This window comes from Manis javanica, chromosome 16 (assembly GCF_040802235.1).
Source record: "Manis javanica isolate MJ-LG chromosome 16, MJ_LKY, whole genome shotgun sequence".
Taxonomy (NCBI): domain Eukaryota; kingdom Metazoa; phylum Chordata; class Mammalia; order Pholidota; family Manidae; genus Manis; species Manis javanica.
The window spans coordinates 19,736,439-19,758,750 of record NC_133171.1 but is presented as its reverse complement, the minus strand read 5'-3'; the positions used below and the strand labels follow the sequence as shown (position 1 = coordinate 19,758,750).

Here is a 22,312-nt window from a genome sequence, read left to right as displayed (position 1 = left end):
ATCCCATCAAATTCAATTTTACTACCAAAATTATATACCACCTATGCCAAGAATACCTTTATCAGAAGCTCTTGAAGAGAAACCACTGGTAGTTGAGATGTTATCATCATCATGCTGAGAGGTAGAATCTTTAATTTCCTTTACAAGGGAAAATCCAGAACTGCCAATTGGGAATGCCGAGGATGTGGAGGGCTGACAGCGTAATGCAGGAGATTCCAACACAGAGAAAGTCATATGGCTCCGATGGAGAGAAGGCCTTGTAAGTACGTCTGGATAATTTGAAGCAGTACTAGTTGTTGACGGTTCTTAAACAAACAAGCAAAAAACATTACTGTTTGAATATACAACTTAGAAAAAGCAATACATCATCACAACAAAATGATGTTCAAGAGAACAGACCATATAACAAATACAGCTTCAATTCAAATCACTGAGGACTCCCATGATAAATCCAATTTAAGATATTCTTTAGCCAAGTAAGATCTCAACTAACAGAAATTAATTTACTTAACCTAGTATCAGAAATATTTCAGTGATCACATACAACTTCCAAAACTGCATGGTTCTTGATTTTCTTTGAATTGGTATTATAAAACCTGCTCACAAAACATAAAATTAAAAAAAATCCATATAAGAAAATCATAAAACAGGAAGGATAAGTCTGTCCCTCCAGAAATAACCACTGTTAAACCTGTATATCCTCCCAGATATTTTATATGCATACACAAACTCATTGTTCCTAATCACATAATCATGCTATGTGTTTTGTTCTGTGACTTGCTTTTTCATTTACTAATATAATGTCTCTACATACAGAGCTTTCCGTTTAAAGACCACACTGTATGTTATCATACCAATTTCCAGTAATTTTTTATGTGATTATTTTCCCAGTACTCCAACAAACATACATGCACTTACACCTACATACTCACTACACTTCCATAAATAGCAACTGACAATGTACATTTCCCCCATACTCTCCAACCCTGGATATTATAACCTTTTCTGATTTCTGTCATCTAGTATGGCATCATTATTTTATTTGCATCCATTTAAATGAAAGGGAAAATGAGCACCCTGCCCTACATTCGTTGGTAGTTGTGTTAATTGCTTACTGCTGTAGTTTCTTACTAACAATATTAAGATTTAATTTTTTTGATCAGTAAGATCAGTGTGAAATGATCTGAAATATTAAAACCAATTTTTCACCATTGGTTAAACCCATTCATTTGTTTGACTATGTCTTTTATAAAACAGAATAACTTGTACTTTATTTAAAGACTTTTACCATTCCAAGACTATATAAAATAAAAATTTTTACTCATTTCTTTTTCTTCTTTTGGTACTGTTGCTTTTATTTCAATATAACATTTAATCTTAACTCCATCTGTATAAACAGTTACCATGCAGCAGTGAAGGAATGATTCAGCTTCACAATGTTTTCCAAATGATTACTTAGATAAGCCATCTTTAACTCACTGACTGAAAAATCACCATTACCACATACTAAATTCCAAGAGGCTTTTTCTCTCCTTTACCCAATGTGTATTGCTGTACCAGTACCATAATGTTTTCAATACTATAAATATACATACACATATATGTATGTATGTAGAGAGAGAGTATATATATATGTCGTATGTAATATATATTAAATACTATGATTAGCACACATAACATGGGGGGGTCACGGGAAAGGCAGTATAGCACAGAGGAGACAAGTAGTGACTATACAGCATCTTACTAGGCTGACTGACAGTGACTGTAACGGGGTATGTGGTGGGGATTTGATAATGGGGGAATCTAGTAACCACAATGTTGCTCATGTGATTGTATATTAATGATACCAAAATAAAATTAATATATATGTATGTGTGTGTATATATTTTTTAAATACTGTATGTAGAATATATATTAAATACTATACATACATATATCTTTAGAACACATTTAATGACTATACAAGTCCAATCACAATTTCCTTATTTTCAGGATTTCTCTATTCATTTTCAGGAATATTTTCAAGAACTTTAGATAACCACTCATCAAGTTTACAAAAGACTCTTCCAGACTAGCCCTTCTACTATAAATAACTATAAAACATCTAAGGCAACAGCTTTCAGACAAGAGAAAACAGCACAAGAAAACTCATACAGCGAGCCTGATCACTACTCAGCTGTGTCCAGGAACGGTTTCGGACCGTGCACAGAAAGCTGGAATCAAAGCAAAACACAGCAGGCAGAAATCAGGATGAGGGGCACTGAAGTATAAAGCAGTGCACGGAGAGCCCTCCCGAAGTCGCCATGGGACTGTCCAGAGACTCAATTGGAAAAGAACAAGTAAAATAAGCTCAATTCATAGATGATACATTACATATGTAGAAATCCATAAAAACATCATTAAAAAAATTAAAAACCCTGTTAGGATAAATAAATTCAGCAAAGCAGTAGGATACAAAAATCAACATTCAAAAATGAGTTTGTTTCTACACACTAATAATGAACAATCTGAAAAGTAAATTAAGAAAATGATTACATTAACAATAGCATCAAATATGAAATACTCAGGAATTTTAAGCAAGGTGGTGGAAGGCTTGCACAATAAAAACTATAAAATACAAAATACTGCTGAAAAAAATGGAAGAAGACAGTCTAAAGACTGGAAGACCTAATATCATTCACATGTCCATACTACCCAAAGCAATCTACAGATTCAATGCAATCCCTTTCAAAAACCCAGTGACATTTTTTGAAAAAATACAAAAATCCATCCTAAAATTCTTACAGAATCTCAAGGGACTCCTAATAGCTAAAGTAATATTGAAAAAGAATAACAACATCAGAGGTCTCATACTTCCTGGTTTCAAAACTTCTTACAAAATAGTAATCAAAACTGTGTTGTACTGGCATAAGGACAGACATAGAGACCAATGGAACAGACAGATGACCCAGAAATACAGCCTTGCATTTTATGGTCATATTATCTTACACAAGACCACTCAATGAGGAAATGACAGTCTCTTCAACAAACAGTTTTGGGGAAACTGGATATCCAGGTAGAAAAGAAATGAAATTGTACCCTTATCTACTACCATATACAAAAAGTAACTCAAAATGTGGTTCAAAGACCTAAACATAAGACCCAAAACCATAAAACTACTACAAGAAAACAGAAGGGAAAAGCTTCACGACATTCATCTTGACAATGATTTCTTGAACATGACAGGCAACAAAAACAAATCTATGGGACTATATCAAACTTAAAAACTTCTGTGCTCTAGAAGACACAGTCAAGAGAATAAAAAGGCAACTTACAGGATGATAGAAACTATTTGCAAATCATATACACGGTAAGTTAGTATCCAGAATATATGAAGAATTCCTACAACCCAACAACAAAATCTAATAACCTGATCAAAACTTGGGCAAAAGGTATCTCACCAAAGATGATATGCAAATGGCCAATAAACATACAAAAAGATGCTCAGCATCATTAATCATCAGAGAAGTGCAAATCAAAACCTTCACACCCACTAAGATGGCTACTATCAGAAAAACAGAAAATAAATGTTGATGAGAATGTGTAGAAAGTGGAACTCTTATGCACTCGTGGTAGGATATGTAAAATGGTGGAGCCACTGTAGAAACAGTATAGTGGTTTCTCAAAAAGTTTAAAATAGTTACTATATGATCCAGTAATTCCTCTTTTGGGTATATACCCAAAGAACTGAAATCAGGGTCTCAGAGATTTGTACAACCATGTTCCTAATAGCATTATTTGTAATAGCCAAAAGGTGGATGCAACATAAGTGTCCATCAACAAATGAATGGATCAATGTGCTATACACACAATAGAATGTAAGGTCTCAGAAAGAAAGTAAATTCTGATGTAAGCTTCAATGTGGATGAACCTCAAAGACATTATGCTAAGTAAAATAAGCCAGTCACAAAAGGACAAATACTGTATGAGTCTACTCATATGAGGTACTTAAAATAGCCAAGTAATACAGAAAGAAAGGAAAATACTGTCTGCCAGGGGCTGGGGGGGACAAGAGAAATGGAGGGTTAGTTTTTAATGGGTACAGTTTCAGTTTCACAGGATGCAAAAAGTTGAGATAGATGATGGTGATGGTTGCATAACAATGTGAATGGACTTAATGCCATTTAACTAACTGTATGTACACTTACAATTATGGCTAAAATAGTAAATTGTTATGTATATTTTGTAATTCAAAAAATAATCATTTTTCAAGGCAGAGCATTAAATAAAGCAAGAGTACATACTCAATGAGGGAGTGCAGGCATGCTCCAGAGGTGAGCAGACCAAAAAAATAATTTTCGAAAAAAGCAAGGTGCATCAAGAATGGCAACAAATAATTCTTTAAAAAAAAATTTTTTTTTCTATTCATGTAAAATCCTATTTTAAAAATCCAACAGAAGACCTAAATTTCTTTTATATGTAATAATTTCTTACCAAGCTTGCACAAATTAAGATACTGGCTGGAGCTTAAAAATCTACTGGTATTGGTATTTAAACCTATAGACATTTAAACATTATAATATTTCAATTTCTCTGTAATCAATTTCTCTGTAAGAAGCTAAAATGCTTCTTACGGTATGCAGCATATCACAAAAGTGCTTTTTAGTTATCCCATTCTCTCATCCCTCTATCAGTTTATCCTATAGGATAAAAGTGATAGGACACATTTTTAGCTAAATTTTCAATTTAGCGATCTGCTAAATTTAGTACATACAGAAGCTAGAGAGGAAAATAATCTATTGTCATAAACTTCTACTTGAAGATATGCTGTTAACAGTAATGCCAGTTTTTTTGTATTTACAGAGCTTCCTTACCTCATAAACCAGGCACAATAAAGGACAGTTTGGTATTCATGTGACTAAACAAGCCCAAGTGATCTACAAATTCACATCAGTCACAAATGCCCAGTTCCTAAGAGTGCACCTACAATCACATGGGCTAAACTTCAACCCACTGTTGACTAGTGTAGTAGATATGGCATTGCGGGACCTCAAAGGCCTAAACCCTTCCTCTCAATGAAACATGTACATACATTATCTGCGGTTGTCCTCACTAATCTATTCCACTAACCGAGAAGAAACATAAGACACTCAATAGTTCCCCATCATGAAGACAGTCAAAATAAAAGGTACACAGGCAGGAAGCTGTAGACAACAGATTTTAAATGGGCCACAAGCTCTGTAACTGTTCTTACTACCCTGTGCTATTTGAAGAATGCATAAACTGTCCAGCTGTAGTTACTATTAATACAAAAGTTACACCAGTAAAATTGATATTTAGTAAACAACAGACTGTTACATCTAAATTATTTTAAGCTTTCAATAATTTGATATTACTTTAAGAACAAATATGTGTAAGTTATTTTGAGAGTTGCATTGTCAAATTTAAGGGCAATGTTTCACAGAGTAAACAAATTGAGTTCTTTGTTATATCTAGTAAGATCTATATTCATCATACTGGGGAGTCATTAGAGGTACACATTATGTGACTCCAAGTACTGAATACTTTAAGAAAGGTCAATCAAGGTAGACTATGAGAAGAAAACTAGAACTTAAAAAGTTTAAGAAGAGAGAATTCACACCTAAGGCAAAAACGAAGGGAAAAAATGCTATCCAGAATTTTAAGTTTGTATCAAAAGCTCCTCACAGACTAATGAGAATTAGGCTTGAGATGGATTAATGATTGTACATTGAGCATTGACCCCCCTATACTGAATTTTATTGTTGTTAACAACCATTTGACCAATAAATATGAGAGATGCCCTCTCAAAAAAAAAAAAGAAAAGCTCCTCACAAGTTGCTTCTAAACACCTAGGGGTGTTGGAGTGGGAAGGCAGGTGAATAGGTACGGGAACAGAGAAAAGGGATCAGCAGTGAGTTTGTTGTCTTTGAAGCTGGGTAATGGGTACTTGGGAGCATCACTGTATCCTCCTTGCTTTTGTAGTTTGAAATTTTCCGTAACAATTTAAGTTTAGAAATTGTCCACAGAAGTCTGTGTAATATACATGTAACAGAAAAGATACCTTATAAACTTAATAATAAAAATAAAATACAAGTTGAAACTGACCTTGGTAGACCACTGAATTACTTTCATTATTTCAATGAGGATACACACAAAAAATATAATTTTAAAAGTGTAAAACAAGAAACTCTCCATTGATCTCACACCTAAACTGAATTCTTGAAGTTAGTTAATCCTCACAAGCTTGCCATTAGGATGGAAAAGAGGGTTTCGGACACTGAATATATGCTGTTATACTCCAAGAATGTTTCCAAATAAATGAGAGAAACTGGGATCCCTTCAATGCCCAGAAAGAAAATAACATGGAGGTACTCAGCTCAGAGATTGAAAGCCTCAAGGCCTTTTAGTAATATATTTGGAAGAAATCTTGAAAAGTACAGATATTCAAACTTCCTAAATTAATCTAGTAAAAAAATAAGTAAGCATTCAAGACTAAGCTAAACTGACGACTACTGAGAAAACTTAGCTTTGCCATTCCTCCAGTCAGTCACTCCTTCAGGCCTGTGTCACTCTACGCAGTTTCCACCACAGCAAAGCAGGCAGGACAGTCTGTCAGGGAGCTAAGCACACCCAAGCCAACAGGCCATACACACAGCAATTCACATCCAGTGTTTAGGCAAGATGAGACAACACAGAGTTAGAAAAAATTTTCTAATTATAAGTCAAAACATACAATTAAAGCAAAAAGATATATACTCAAATGTAGACTGAGAGATAAACGGGACTTCATCAAAATGGAAAACCTTTTGTGTTTCAAAGGACATCACCAAGAAAGTAAAATGATAGCCCACAAAGTGGGAGAATATATTTGCAGATCATACACTGATTTTGAATGGGCCACAAGCTCTGTAACTGTTCTTACTACCTTGTGCTATTTGAAGAATGCATAAACTATCCAGCTGCAGTTGCTATCAATATAAAATTTATACCAGTAAAATTGATATTTTACTGATAAGGGCCTTATTTGCAGAATATTATAAAGACCTTTTTCAAATCAACTATAAAAAGACAAATAGCCCAATTAAAAATGGAATAAGGGGATTTGAACAGCCATTTCTCCAAACATATATAAATGGCCAAAAGCACATTAAGATGCTCAGTCTCATTAGTCATCACGGTAATGCAAATCAAAACCACAATGAGATACCGCTTCACATACACTAGAATAGCTGTAGTTTTTCAAAAAAGGAAAATTAGTGTTGGTGAAGGTGTGAAGAAACTGGAATCTTCATACACTGCCAGTGGAAAGATAAAATGGTATAGCCACTCTTCTGGAAAACAGTTTTTCCTCATAATGTTAAATTACCATATGATCCAGCAATTCTACTCCTAGATACCAAGAGAAAACATCCACACAAAAACTTGCAGGTGAATATTCACAGCAGCATTATTCATAAATTCAAAAAGTGGAAACAACCCAAATGTTCATCAGCTGACAAATGAATGAAAAAAATGTGGTTTTATCATCCATTTATATACCATGTGGTCTGGCAACAAAAAGAAATAAAGTTCTGATACATGCTTGACATGGATGAACCCTGAAAACATCATGCTAAGCAAAATAAGCCAGTCACAAAACACCACATATTATATGATCCCTATTCTATGATATTCCAAGTATAGGCAAATCTATAGAGACTAGGGCTGAGGGGCAGGAATGCAAGGTGACTACTAAGAGGATTTTCGGGGCTGAGGTGACAGGGCTGGAGATGAAAATGTTCTAAAACTGACTGTGGTGATAGCTGAGCCATTGTACAAACATACTAAAACCAATGAACTGTATACTTTAAATGGGTTGTTCTATGGTATGTGAAATAAATCTCAGTAAGTCGTAAAAAATGAATAAAGTGAAACAACAGAGTTATAGTCCCAAATATGTCATCTTCTTGGGTTACACCAAAGCTATTTCATATTTGTAAATCCCACCAAAATGCTATAAGTAGATTCCAAAAAGTTGAAGCTTTTAAAATGCAGTCACTTAACTATCAATGAAGAAAATGACCCAGTGGAGTTGGCTGCGCGAGGACAGGAGCCAAGTGCGGGTGCGCCACGCCCAGGCAGAGGCGTTGAGGGGCAGGGGGCAGCGGTCCAGATTCACTGCCACAGCTTTTACAGTCCTCCCTCAGGGACAGGACATATCCTAAGGGCTTCACACTTACTTTTTTCGGAACAATTTTTGAGTAGACAGAGGAGTAAATAGATTATCTTGCCAAAAGCCACATGACTACAATTGGTTGTATGAGAATTCAAACCCAAAGTCTAACACCAGAGATTGCCCTCTTAACTAGTACAGTGTATCAGCCTCCCTTAATAAACAAAAAGCTGATATAAGTAAGAAAGATACCTAATCTGCACCTGACCACCAACCTCTTCCTTATGTACTACCCAATTTGATTTACCACAGCTAAATAATATATACTTAAAATTAAGGCATGGAAAACCCTTTTGCTCATAACAGTATATCCACATTCTACTTACCTTCTGTATTACTGACTGTTGGCTCAGGAGTGATTCTCCCATCATGAATATTAGAGCTCTCCTCATTGGCATATATCAGATGATCATTTTCTCTATTTTCTGGCCACTGCGGTACCTCTGCTGTGTCTGTTGAGCAGCTGCATACATCTTCATTCTTGTTGAAGTATCTCTGTAGCCATCCTGGCACAATGTTCTTAACAGATTCTGTAACCCTGCTAAGAATGCCCTGTTGGAAGAACACATAAGGTAGTTTTAGAAATCTTTTATACACCATCTTTTATACACCTATTTATAGAAAGCCATACCACACAAAACAAAACTTGTTTCCAAGAAAGTTTCCTAAAATTCAGTTACTTAAGTTGATTCAAACATAATGGCATTTCACAAATTCTAGAGACATACAAAATTCCTACATTTTTCTTTCTTCCATGTACATATATCCATGAGCCAACAATTACCCCAATTGGCCATATTATTCCAGTCCTGAAAAAACTCCAATATGCTATCACAAAAGCAATATAAATTTTAGATGAAGTAATAAGATATGCACTAAAAATGTTATAATCCTGAGAAAAGGCATGCATTTTGACCCCAGCATATTAAAAGCAGCAATATAAATACCACCTTCAACAGCTTACTCAAGCAATTATTTTACTGCACATTCTTTAAGACAAAAATACGAGATCTTTTTCAAAGGGCAGCTAATCCAATATAACAAACTCAAGAAATAATCTAAGATTTTTTTATGGTAAAATTTCATTATATCAAATGTTGCATAAAATCTGAGGAATTAATTTTATAATGGGGAGAAAAAATGTAGTTTAACAACAACTGGTATTATTAACATTTACTGTAGTTTTGCTATGTGCCAGGCACTGTTCTAAGCAGTTTACCCATATTATTCACTTTAATTCTCACCATAACTTATGAACCTGTTATTAATAGTGTCACGTCAGTTACTCTGGAAAGAAAGATTAACTATCTACATCCAAGATGTAATATTTATAAAACTATACACGTAGTATTTATTATATTTACCTATTATTTATACTTAAATCTTTACTTTCAATATTTCAAGACTTGAAAGTGTTTACAAGATAAAATATAGTTTAAATAAGACTGGAAAAAAGTAAGACACATACTTGATCTGAAGTGCTAAGTTAGCTAAACCACTGTAAGAATTTAGTGTGAAATAAATCTTTTGTGGGATTCCTCTCAGGTGGTCAGCCACTAAAAGCACCACAGATTCCTGGGATCCCTACTCACCACCTAAGGAGGCAAGCCATACTGAAACTGAAGGTCACTTAGGTGGTATTGTGGCAAATGATCAGTAAACCAAATTGAACAGTCAAAATGGATAGAATAAAGCTCATTCACTAAAGCGCATGAACTTTGCTTGGAGACCTTCTCTTTCCTAAACTGAAATTGGGCCAATGCACCCGCTCTCGGCCCACAGCGGCCCAGCGCACAGAAGTCATAGCAAGAGCAGAGTCACTAGCGGCCCAGCGGGCGAGAGCAAGAAGGGCCTGACAGCCGGATGACATGCACGCGATGAAGTGGGCCTAAAGCCGGTAAGAAAAACAGCCATCCGTACGTATACTTCAGTATTCCTCTAGAGGGTAAATGACCCTAGAACTTTTCATCAAGAAAAGTTAAATTAAGCTCAGGATACTGCAACACAGTGGATCCCAAAGTGTGGGCCTTTTATCAGCGACATGAGCTGCACCTCAAGCCTACCCGAGCCCTCCCTACCCCAGCCTCTGATACAGGTCGCTGGGCTCGCCTGTTTTAATAAACCCTCACAAATCATGTGTATGCTAACATGAGAACCACCATTCCAGTTACAGATTAGGAAATTAGATGCACTTCAGGAAATTACAATACATTTTTGGGAAAAAGTTCTTGTACAAGAGGTGAATACAATTGTCTTCAGTCCTAAGATTCAGTTACCCGGAAAACATACACATGTGGAGCACTAATCAGACAATAATTAAAGTATATCAGAATAAAATCCTCTTTTAACATGAATCAGAAAAACAAACCTTACAGTGGACTGCACTGATTACAGTGCAGCTTACAGAACTATTTCCCCAGTGTTTCCTAAACTTCAGCCATGATTTTTACTTTTATTTAATGGTTCTTTCTATCCACTCATTTCTCTTAATAAATTTATCTTTTCCTATACAATAAAATCTATCAAATTACAGATTAGGTGCTGTACTGGTGTTCACTTGCCCTTTCCTCACTTCATTCTTGATAGGCTGTCCCACCAGAATGTCTTCTGTTAGGACTGACTCAAGAGAGGCACTAGAGGATGTGAGGCAGTAGAGGACAGGAGGAAAAAGAAGCCTTCCTTCCAGTTCTGCCCCTCATCTCTAAAACCACAGCTGCAGCCAAGTGGCCCTTCCTCCACTCCAGTTACACCACTTCTTCTCTTTATCCTTCCAGTCCTGGGAATGGTAACAGCTTCTCACTACTGCTAGTGTCTGGATACTTTGCTATCCCATATTTATTCCTCTAAGCACCAGTCCTTCTGTCTGTAGACTCAAAAGATACTTCAGTGGAACCATCTGCAGTGAATTGTTGCTTGCTGGGTCCCTAACTGATACATCAGTGTTACCTGTTAAACTTTTTTTCTAATTAACATGAACATTAAAAGGTCAGTCCATGTGTCCGTTAACTCATAACTTCTTTATCAACAATGGAACACCTGTACCACACTTAGGGAAACACTCATATTACCCAAGGGTTACATCCAACCTTTATCTCTGAAAAACAGTACATAAATGGACAAAAAAGAGGCTTTATTCTGGTGAATATTTTAGAATCTTATCTCACAGAGGTAAAGGCAGGCATTGCTTTTCTCACTGAATTCATCCAATCAACACTTATTGACGGTACAGTGTATGTCAAGCAAGGAACAATGAGGAGACAACAGTGAACAAGTTCCTACCCTCTTGGAGCTTATATTCCAAGTGAGGGAGTCAAGCAAACAAGTGAATACAGTATGTAACACATAATACAGTGAGTCAGTGCTATGGGAAAAAATAAAGCAGGGAAGTAAAATGGGAGAGGTATTTTATGTAAACAGAGACTTGAAAAAAGTGAGGAATGAGCCATGCAAATTTCTAATGCAAAAGAATTAGAAACTGAGGGAACAAGAAGTGCAAAGACTCAAATATCCAAGTGTCCTTGGCACATGCTGTCCAAGTTCTGGTGACCTTATTAATAAATACAAAAATCTAATAAATCTAGTAAAAGCTACTAAAATTATAGATACACATTATATATCTAGTCACTATAAAAGGACTAAAACAGTGATTCACAAATTGGAGTCTTCAAATCAGCAGCACTGGTGTCACCTAAGAGCACGTTAGAAATGCAAATTTGTTTTAACAAGCTCATGAGTTTATTCTTACACAAATTAAAGCTGGAAAACCACTGTACCAAACCATCTAAAAATAGGACATTTTCCCAATTCCGACCATAGTAAACAACCCTACCTATAAGCTTAACTCTCACAAAGTTTTACCTAAAAGACCATCCTATTTCCATGATTATCTCATTATCCATCAAATACATCATACCATTCTACCAATTTTTATAAATACCAACTTTGTAATATAAACTCTGAAAATCAAACCAGCAGTAAACATAAAAGCCTACCTCTGAGTCTATTTTATCTCCAGTATTAAAGACTTAACGCTTATTTTGAGTAAATAACCAACTACTAGGTATTAAGAGTTTCTACAAGCTGTGAAGAAAAAGCAGTCTCCTGATCACGCACAGAATTGGACAGACTATAAAGAAGTAAAGGGCCCTACGTGTCCGAGAGATCTGGAGAGGTGCCTCCCTGCCCGGTAGTTCTTTAAGGCACCAAAGATGATAGACTTCAGTCACTAAGAGAAAGCTGAGGAAGAGTGAAGGCTGCTAGAAAAGGAGAAAAGTAGCTTTCTTATGGAAGAAAAGGTTCCCTTGGCTCTACTACCAAAGGTCTACCTGAGAAAAGATCTGTTTCAGGTCTCTACAGAAATGGGGCAAAATCAGCTTCCTACGTGGACCTGAGGAAACCATGCTTCATGATATTCATTAAAAAAAAAAAAAAAAGTTTAAGGGAGAAACAGACTCAGTAAAGGTCTATTAAGGAATAATGAGTCCTCAGGTCCTCCTTTCCCGATTAGCCTCTCCTCTCCCTTCAGAGGCCAGTGGGAAGCCCAACAACAGCACGGGAGCCTGAGGTTAAGTCTTCCTCCAGGAGAAAAACTCTGATCCTCCAAGTTTGGGAAAGCCGCCTCTTTCCAGGTGCCCACAGTGCCCTGTCCTTCCTACACGATGGTAATCAGTCAAGAAGAATGACCACTACAGTCTGTCCACTGCCTCCAGTAGAGCATCAAGCTCTCTGAGGACAGGAACCAGGGCGGTACAGCGCACAGATTAGTTGGCGCACGGTTTTAATTTCTCCACAACTGCATTGCTCAACCAATCTAATTCTCACGTGTGAATATTCTGTGACAAGTTTCTAAAAAGGACATCATTCATCGTACAATTAAAAATCAAGTTAATCTATTTGCTTGGAGAAATAGTTTCACTATTATAATTTTATTTTTGTTGCCACACTAATAGTCTTCCCCTCCACCTGCCCCCCAAAAAAGGTCTCCAAAAGCACAGAACTAAACCACCCTCTGGAATGATAAACAAGACAAAGCCAACTAAATGAGGAGAAGCAGAAAGACAGCCAAAGAAAGAAAATTAATGAAGGACTTATAAAAATCAACAAAGCAAATGAGGTTTTACCATGTTTTAGCTACTCCCTGTAGCCCTAAAGAAGTCTATACACTACATAACTGTAAGTAATAAAGTCAAATCAAGGATTAAAGGAGTGAATCCTTAAACTTAGACTAGTTAAACTGATTAGGTTTTCTCCCTCTTCAAAAACTAGGGGTTTTTCATTTGGCAAAACATGGCAAAATATATCAGAAACGCCAGTGAAATTTAGAATAAATACTCAATTTGGAGCCAAAAGTAAATTCAATTCAATACCCACACATACTAAGCACATTCAATGTGTAGGGCACTGGGAATACATTAGGTTAATTAACCTGAGTTCAGGGGTTAATGAAAGACTAGGGTAGGACAAAGTTTGTCTACAATCCTAACTCAGAATTCACTGGTCATGTAAAAGACACTTTCTCTATATGTTGTTTCACTAATCTGTAATCTCAAGAACCAGAGACGTCTCTTCTCTATGGCTAATTCCTTATTATTACCATATATAGCCTCCCTTCTCCTTACATAAAGCTCTCTATTCCTATGAGTTTTCTTGACTTCAGTTAATGTTCAACTCTCTTTTCTTCACATGTAGTCTATTATATAGTGGCATTCATATTATAAAATCTCCTTTATCAAATAACTTCCAAATAAAATCCATCTTCAGTTTTAAGGTTCTGGAGTCCTCTTCTCCCAGACAGAATGTACTGCTGTTTTCATACCCATTATCTGTTCTTTTGGCTGCCTTTATTTCACTGAGACCTATAACGAACCCCTCAGCGTTCTTCTAGGGTTCTGTGCACGTTCTCCCTGCCCACTCAATTCCTGTGTCACTAGGCTCTCCTTTCCTCTCTTTGAAGTCTTATTTTGCATTCTCATATCCATTTTCCCCTTGCTTCCTCCAAGCCCAAGTGAAGAACAAGAGCTAAGAACCCAAGACTTCACTTGAGACCTAAAGAATATCTAATTACAAAAATATCTTTAACAGTAAACGGTAAAAACCTAGATGCCATTCTAATCCTTCATTTATTTTCAGTGTTTTAACATACCCATTCTAACATTACTTACTTTAACAATGCATCTCTCTTATGACTTTAATTCTCTGTTATTTCCATGAGGGAAAAAAAGAAATGAAGTAGTCAAATTCCAATTCAGGCATACTGAATCTAGTTTCAATAGCCTGAACTTAATCTCCAAATCTAAGCTATTCTTTGTCATATTTTACAACCTACAGTTAGTCACTAAGCAGCCAAGTTTTCCTTATCCAGCCAATCCAAATCGTTGTAGCCACTTAACCTACACTTTTCATTTCTCTTCAGAATTCAAGAGATAAAGCCGAAAATCATGAGCATTAAAATTATTCTGCCTAAAAAATTAAAACTACCAATGGCTACAAATTTCAACCTCCTTCAAAGACTTTCTGCCACTAACACAGTAAGGGAAAGCACAACCTGGCTTAGTATCTCGTTTTAGTTATTCATATCACAGAAGCGGTTATTAATAGGTAACTAACAGTAACCAAGCAACAACAAGAAAAGGAGTCGTAAAAGACCTTTCAAATTAGCAATGAGACCTAATAAAAGCCCAAAGCAGTTTAACCCAGTTACCTATATGATATTGTCACTTTTCTTACATAATGTTTGAAAACTGTATCACACTATGAAAAAGATAAGCAAAACCAAGCAAACTGAAATATCTATGACAGAAAAGACATTCTAATAATCTGTTTCTGATAATAACCACAGTAAACTGTATCTGGTGGCAAGACTTTATTAAACTGGGTTTCCCAACACAGAAGAATCTTTTTAAAACATACTAAACTATATTTAAAAATACGTTTTTTAAAAAAGTTTATTGCAAACATGACCATAAATTAACTATAAATAAAACATTTTTGAAAATGTCATTACCTATTTTCAGTAGTAATCTGTGTCTAATGAAAAAATGCTTTTAAACAGTCACATCAGACCAAACTTTTCATTTTATTTCAAACTAACAGATAATTGCCTCATCAGGGACTTGCAGGAAATGCAAAACCAACACCTGGGCTTTTTGTCATTTACCTTATTAGAAAAATTGTTAAGTAAATTGATAAAATGCCATACACAGGGCCTCTCATCACAAACAAAAAAACCTACTTTGCATTAAAAAACTTAATATTTGGATTTATTTTCCTATTCACTTAAATAACTGGCATTTCTATGAGGAAAATACGTTAAAAACAAATAAGAACTTAAGAGGGTAGCAAACTTAAAGATTTGGGCTCATTACTCAGTAAATGAGTCCTTAAATCCAACATCAAAAAGCTCTATTTGACCACAGTGATTTCACAGTCAGGCCTTGCTCCAGGGGCTCCACTTATCTCATTTAACTCTCACAATCTCCACATTACAGATGTGTAAATTAAGCAGAGAGAAATAACTTGGCCAAGTCCTGGCAGAAGGGGGATTCAAACCCAATGTTCTGACTCCATTACAGTACATTCTTTTTATCAAGTATTTCCATTTCTATTTCTATTTCCGCTGACAGTATATAGAATAAAGCAAAGGAAAATGAAAGTCAAAACTACTTAGTGACTTCTGTAATTAAGTATTCAGTCTCTAAACATCTCTCCTTTTCAAAACTGAGAAGACTCTTTGGCCATCAGATACCAAGTACAACATACTTATTTGGGACAAAGTATCATATAAAAACTACCAAAACAAAACAAAAAGACGATACTATCATATAAATCAGAATTAGGCAAAACATGGTCAGTGAACCAGATTCAGCCTCAGTCTGTTTTCACAGGCCTCAGGCTATGAATGGGTTTCATATTTGTTAAAGGGCTGTAAAAACAATGAACTTGCAGTGACAAAATCTAAATATTTACTACCTGGCCCTTAACAGACAAATTTGCAGACTCCTGATCTAAGCTACTGAACAACTGAAACAGCTAAATGCAGGAACTGACTTGTAAGACAGACAAACTACATCTGACAACATAAAATGAGTGGACTCCCTTTGCTCCAAACCAGGAGAAAAAAACCTTGGAACCACAGCTCCCCAAACAGGGCAAAAATAAGTAGTTCCCTCTCACCACGAGGTGGCAGTAGATTCTTCCTGAGGCAAAGTTCTAGTTTGCCCATGAGCTCAAGTTTTTTGTGGTGACTATTAGGAAAAGCTTGACCTCTCCAGAGTTGACTTTATGGGCCTGACAGTCTGCACAAAAAGGAAATGGGAAAGGAGACTGAACAGGTAACAAAACTAACCACATCCTCTTTAGTGACCTGTTCACTCCAAACTAGAAAAATGACACCATTTCCTAAATGTATCTAGGCTAAGAGTTAGGGGGTAGGGGAGAAGGCAGTGAAGATGATCAATTTACATTATTCAGGGCTGTTCTTCATTTTGCTCCTACAGTTCTTAAGTTACTACCCTTTAGTTGAGTGAGACAATGGATTTCTGTCTCCACAAGTTCAAGCAAAATGGCATTTTAAACATCAGAAGTTGAAAGAAAAGTGTAAACTTTAGATATATACCTTAGCAAAGCTGACCCAAGAGTCAAAACAGGAAATTACAAGTCAGTTGAACACATGCAAAAGTCGCAGGTACTACATGACTGCACCAGCCTATTGGCCTGAGAAGTAATTGCAAACATCCATTAACTGCCACTGCCAGACATCTCATTCTTAGACCTACCCTTTACGACACAACCAAAAACTTCATTTTTGCGAAGAAACCCTTGGACACTTAATCAAATAACATTAGTATAAAACATGCCATGTCATGAAGCGCCTTGCCATTCATGATGACTCAGCAGCCGATGCAAAACACAGAGGTGACAGCCTCGGATAACAGAGAACATGCAGGGGGTCAGTACACAAGCCCACCTAAGTTCCAGTAAGGCCTAAAGAAAGAAGCCCTTGTTTTAAGATTTTTAAAAGTCAGTATATTTTTTGTATATTCCTTTGTATGTTTCTGAAAACTTTTCTTTGATAATTCCTGCCCATTACATTAAGAGAAACATCAACAGTGGTGATCAAGAAACCCCCCAAACATCTTTAATTCCAATTCAAAATCTTTAATTTCAATTCAAAAGCTGAAAACGTATTTTCTTTTTCAATTAAATGGCTGAGGAAAGAAGCTGAAACTATTTTAGATAGGAGGAAATGATAAATTAACAAGTTATACAACAAAACTACACAGTCTGAAATCCCATCAGCTCTAAGACAATTTGGATCATGACTGTTACATTAAGGAATCAACTCCCCCAAATCAGGTTTTTATCTAAGTACATTAAAAATAAACTGTGATTATACCTTGCCACCTGGAATATATCAGCTCCTTTGTCTCCTCTCTGTCCAGACCATCCACACATCTGCATTTAAAACATTTGATTTTATGCAGTAACTTTCTTTTAAGCGATCTGAGAAAGCACTGAAAGACATTTATTCTTCAGGAGAATCAGAAAGCATGGGTGTCTAACTTCCATTTTACAAAGGATTAGGTTAAATGGGCAGGCATGTGACCTGAATTCTAATCTTAAATCTGCCTGCAAGCACCTCGGTTCCTCACAAAGAAATCTGAAAACCATGGCACTTTCTGCACATACCTGGGATGAAACTGGTGGGAGGTAAGAGTTATTACCAAGACTTCTCACCATTAGTAGAGAATTACCTAATATTATAAACCACAGTTTCTGCTATTAAAAAAAACTCCCTCAAATCTTTACTTTTAAAATTCTGTTGTTTTTCAATGATACAATTTAACACCACCACAAAGAGTTCAATATTTATCTTCATCCAGAACACAACAATCTAGAAAGTCTGCCTCTAACAGTATGCAATGCAATAAGTTATCAGAGCATTTGCTGTACTTTTGTTTTTTTAACAAGTTTAAAACACTTCCCATCTTAGTATCACGGAGAACCCTTACAAGCGACTATTAAAATTAGTTTTTAACATTTTCCTATTCAATCCCTATAGCAAACAAGTAACACTTAAAAATGGAATTTTCTCTGAATCAAGTGTCTCATTTACACTTAGGATAAACCCCTTTTCATAACGTCAAACACCCACGAGTGCACAAGGTGGTTAAGCTGTAAAACCACCATTACCGGAGGGTCAAAAAACCCTAAACTGCCAGAGTAAGTCCTGTAATATTAAACTACTTTTTGTCCATGAGATCAGAGCTGGAGTCCCAGACAACTGTGCATAATGGCTAATTGCAGCCTCCAAAACAGACGGCGGGGGGGACGGAATGGGAAGGGGAGAGTCTCGCAGCGGAGAGAAGACGTAAGGGTGGAGAGGGACTTTCAAAATGTCCCAGCGCCACGGGAACTACAGGCCGGTGAAAGAAAAATAAATAAATCGAAGCCAATGCTCCCAGATCAGAGGGGAACACAGCCAAAGGAGATGGGGAATTAGTAAGCTGAGACGAAGTCACCACTCGGTCAGAGTAACAGCGCTCCCTCCCAAGCCCTGGGCGCCCCGGGGGCAGATTCCCCGGGGCCGCCCCCTCCCCACCCACTGAAACGCGGGAGGCTAGGAAACGGCGAGGGCAGAGGCCTCCCGCTGCACCTCTTCCTTTCTGCCTCCAGAAGACGTGAGTAATGTCCTCGAACCCCCATCCCCGCCAAAAACGAAAGAAACGCGCGCACCGCGGGCCCATAATTTCTGTTCCCGCCCCGCGCCAGTCCGGGTCAGGCCCTGGCCCAGGCCCCGGGGAGAGGCGGCCCGAGCCACACGCGTGTGCCGCAGGGACGGGCCCGCTTCCCGTCGCCACCCTGAGGCCCGGGCTCCCGCGCCGCGCCGGCCCTTAACGGGGCCCTCCCAGGCCTCCACGTGGGGCGCCGGGGCCCCGCACGCGTTCCCTCCCCGCCCGGCCCCCGCGGCGTCCCGGTCCCGTACCTGGTGCTGCTGCCGCCCCTGCTGGTAAGGCTTCACTGGCCCCTGGTGGCAACGCCGCGCCCGGATCTTGCCGCCGCCGCCGCCGCCCCCTCCTACTCCTCCGGCTCCCGAGGCCATGGCGGGGCCTCCGCTGCTTCCCACTCCCGGGCGGGTAAGGGGGCGGGAGAGGCAGAGGCGGCCGCCCTGGTGCCCCCGCCGCCCGGCCCCAGCCCGAGGCCGGCCTCGCGGTGCACACAGTGGGGCACAGGCACGCGGGGGACCGCGAGGCTGCGAGGAATGGCGAGAGAGCGCGCGCTGGCAGCAGGGAAGGGGTGGTGGCGGCCGAGGCCGAGGCGCTGGCTCCCGTCCGGTTACCTCTCGCCGACCCGCGCCCCTGTGTGTGTCGCGGTCCCCGGAGATTCCCTCGCGGAAGACAGAGCGGGCGGCTTGAGGCGCTGGTGAGGCCTAACTCGACCGGCGGCTGACGGGGCTGGGGCTTCCGCCGCCCTACCCGTCGCTGCCGTAGCTGCCGCAGTTGGAGCCGCCGGCGCCGCCCGCCTACCCCTCCCCTCTGTGCGCAGCACCGCCCCGCCGTCGTCGTCTTCCCTGCAGTCTCCGCCGCTATTGCGTCTATTGCCGCTGCTAAGGCCGCCGCCGCGGTCGCGAGCCAGGGTGCTGTCACTAGTCCGCGCCCGACGCGCACGCATCATAACGCTGCGACCGGGCATTGGGCGGAGGAAGAAGGGATTGGAGGAGCGCGCGCTCTCGCCCGCGCGGCACGCTGGGAAACGTAGTTTAGCGGAAGAACACGAATTCTCGGAAAGGAAGACGCAGGAGAGCCGCGCCTCGCCGCGGAGGCACAAAGCCAGCTGTTTGTTACCTTTGCTGTGCTTGGCTGTAAATTTCGCTTTTCAGAGGCGTTTAACATAAAAACAGTAACCTCTTTCCCACTCTTCTCCCCACCGGCTGGTAAACCGGCAGAAAGCAAACATACTAAATCAAAGACAGGAGCTTATAATATAGAGAGAAAAAACTGGTTGGAAAAACAATGTCCACGATCCCTAAGCCTAAAACAGAAAGGAAATAAATACATGGTTTTCTATATAGAAACAAGGGCTTTGTTGTCAAGCACGAGATGGGAGTTGGGCTTTGCCGCTCACTAGTTTGACCTTGGATAAGTCCAAATTTTGTGAGCCTGGCTTCCTGTACTACAAGGTGCAAACCGTAAAAGTTCACCTTACAGAGCCGTTATGACCATCTATACAGAGCACATCGTTATCTTTCCTGGTGTGGGTAAAATTGTAACATTCCCAGAGTATCTCGCGTGGCTTTAGTGCATTTGCATCTCCATGCCAGTAGGTAATTACCTGGGCAACCGAAGGCGTGTCTGAACCTCAGAGGTTAAAGGGAGGGGCTGGCTGGCTGGCTGGCTTCTTCCCGAGCAGCGGGGGGGAGAGAGAGAGAGAGAGAGGGAGAGAGGGCCCTGGACTGCAGTTTGTAAGCAATAAACAGGTTTTAAACTTTATTTCTCCCTTTGACTGATTTCGGTGTTTAGAGGTATTTTGCCCCAGGATTTCCTCCTCCCGGCCTTACACCTGGAGAAAGTCGCGGTGCCTCTGAACCCGAAATCTGTTATAATGGATGCGACCTTTGGGAGGGCTGCTCCTGTGGATGGTGGGGAGGCCCCAGTGGGTGCAGCGGCAGGGGATGTCACTTCACCTGTTATTAAACCCCCAGCTGTGGGGCTTCCAAGTTGGGAACCCCTAGTGGGGAATTGGTCTAGGGTAAAGTACCGCTTAGAGGGGTGGGACCTTCCCCAGAACTGGGAAAGGGTGGAAACATGGGAAGGTGCAGAATTAGCCCTCCGTGAGTTGGAAGACTGCTTGGAGACCTTAGGGGGTTGTGTGGCGGCTGGCACTGTAGGGTCTCTTTTCAATAACATAGTGGAAAATGTTATACAGGAGAAAGAGGATTATCGAGGGACTTAGGTGGGAGAGAGACACACCTCAGCATCGCTGGGAGGAGCTCTGCAATAACCCATGGGAAGCTGTTAAAGAAGAGAGAGAGTTATTGAAAAGGCAGGTCACGCTCCTAGGAAATTCCTTAGAAGTGGCGAGGGGGGAGACAGCAAGAAAAGCCGCATTGCAGGAGGCCATGGGGGAGGGGGAGGAAAGAGTAGTTCCTTCAACTCCAATCGGTACTGTGGGAATTGGGTATGAAAAATATCATCTATAATATGGACCCCCAGGGCCCTGATGAGAAAGTGTTCACTGTAGGAATGAGAAATCTGGTGCTGCACACAGCTCCCACATCTCTTTGTGGGTTCCTAGTGAATACTCTTGCCCCCCACCTAGGGCGCCCCATAAAGGAGGCTACTCGTACTTTAGCAGATCTGGGGGAGGTTGAAACAACAAGGGCACGGAGGGAAGTACAGTCCACGAGTGAAAGGAGAGGTGCAAAAGGCCCCTTGAAGGTCTCGAGGACCCAGGTGTGGGTTGATTTGATAAAAGCCAGGGTAGTGAAAAAAAAAACTCGATGGGCAGCCCATAGAATGTTGTTAGAACTATGGCACCAATTAAAGCCGGAGCAGCAGTTCCAGGCCCTGAGGTCCAGGACACAGAAAACAGAGTCAAGGCCTCATGCCCAGCCTGTGTCCCTGCAAAACTTTATTCCTAATTGCTGCACCCATTCTTGTAACGCATGTCCAGTAAAGTGGGTGCCTTGATCGCTCTCCATCACCTGCGGCCGGCCATAGGCTGCAAAGAGAAGCTCCAGGCCCCTTTTGGTGGTTTGCTGATCTGCACGATGTACAGGAAAAGTAACCAGTAGTCCAGTATGGCAGTATGGGAGACAGTATTCAGGATTCGCCTGAGCCCTCACCCCCAGAGGAGGATGATTGGGCATCGCGGTTCAACTGAGGGGGGGGGGGTCAAAGTCCCCACCTTGGGGGACATGGTGGGGACCAGAGGCCACATGTAGAATTAGCAATTCATTGTTTCCCCATGAATATACAACGTGTCCTGGTGCTGGTGGATACAGGAGCTGAGTGTTCTTTGATTCATGCCAACTGGATGGTTGGTCACCGGCCCCCTTGGGGGCAAGAGTTGTGCCAAGACCTATGGGCCTCTGGTCAGACT

The 22,312-nt window shown here is 39.8% G+C and overlaps 1 protein-coding gene across 3 annotated transcripts in view; it reads right to left on the bottom strand.

Annotated features, from left to right (window-relative positions):
• The window catches only part of NUP153 (nucleoporin 153), a 71,345-nt gene extending 51,492 nt beyond the window's left edge, over nucleotides 1–19,853 (bottom strand). For 2 of the 3 annotated variants that reach the window (XM_036994406.2, XM_073224708.1), the window contains exons 1-3: nucleotides 19,197–19,852; nucleotides 8,539–8,764; nucleotides 57–305 (exon numbers count right to left, since the gene is read on the bottom strand). In XM_036994406.2, coding sequence (XP_036850301.2) covers nucleotides 57–305; nucleotides 8,539–8,764; nucleotides 19,197–19,313 — 592 coding nt within the window. In that variant the 5' untranslated portion in view covers nucleotides 19,314–19,852. Of the gene's footprint in view, nucleotides 1–56; nucleotides 306–8,538; nucleotides 8,765–19,196 lie in introns of all 3 variants that reach the window. The other variant, XM_036994409.2, reaches the window with a different exon arrangement.
• Nucleotides 19,854–22,312: the final 2,459 nt, after the last annotated feature.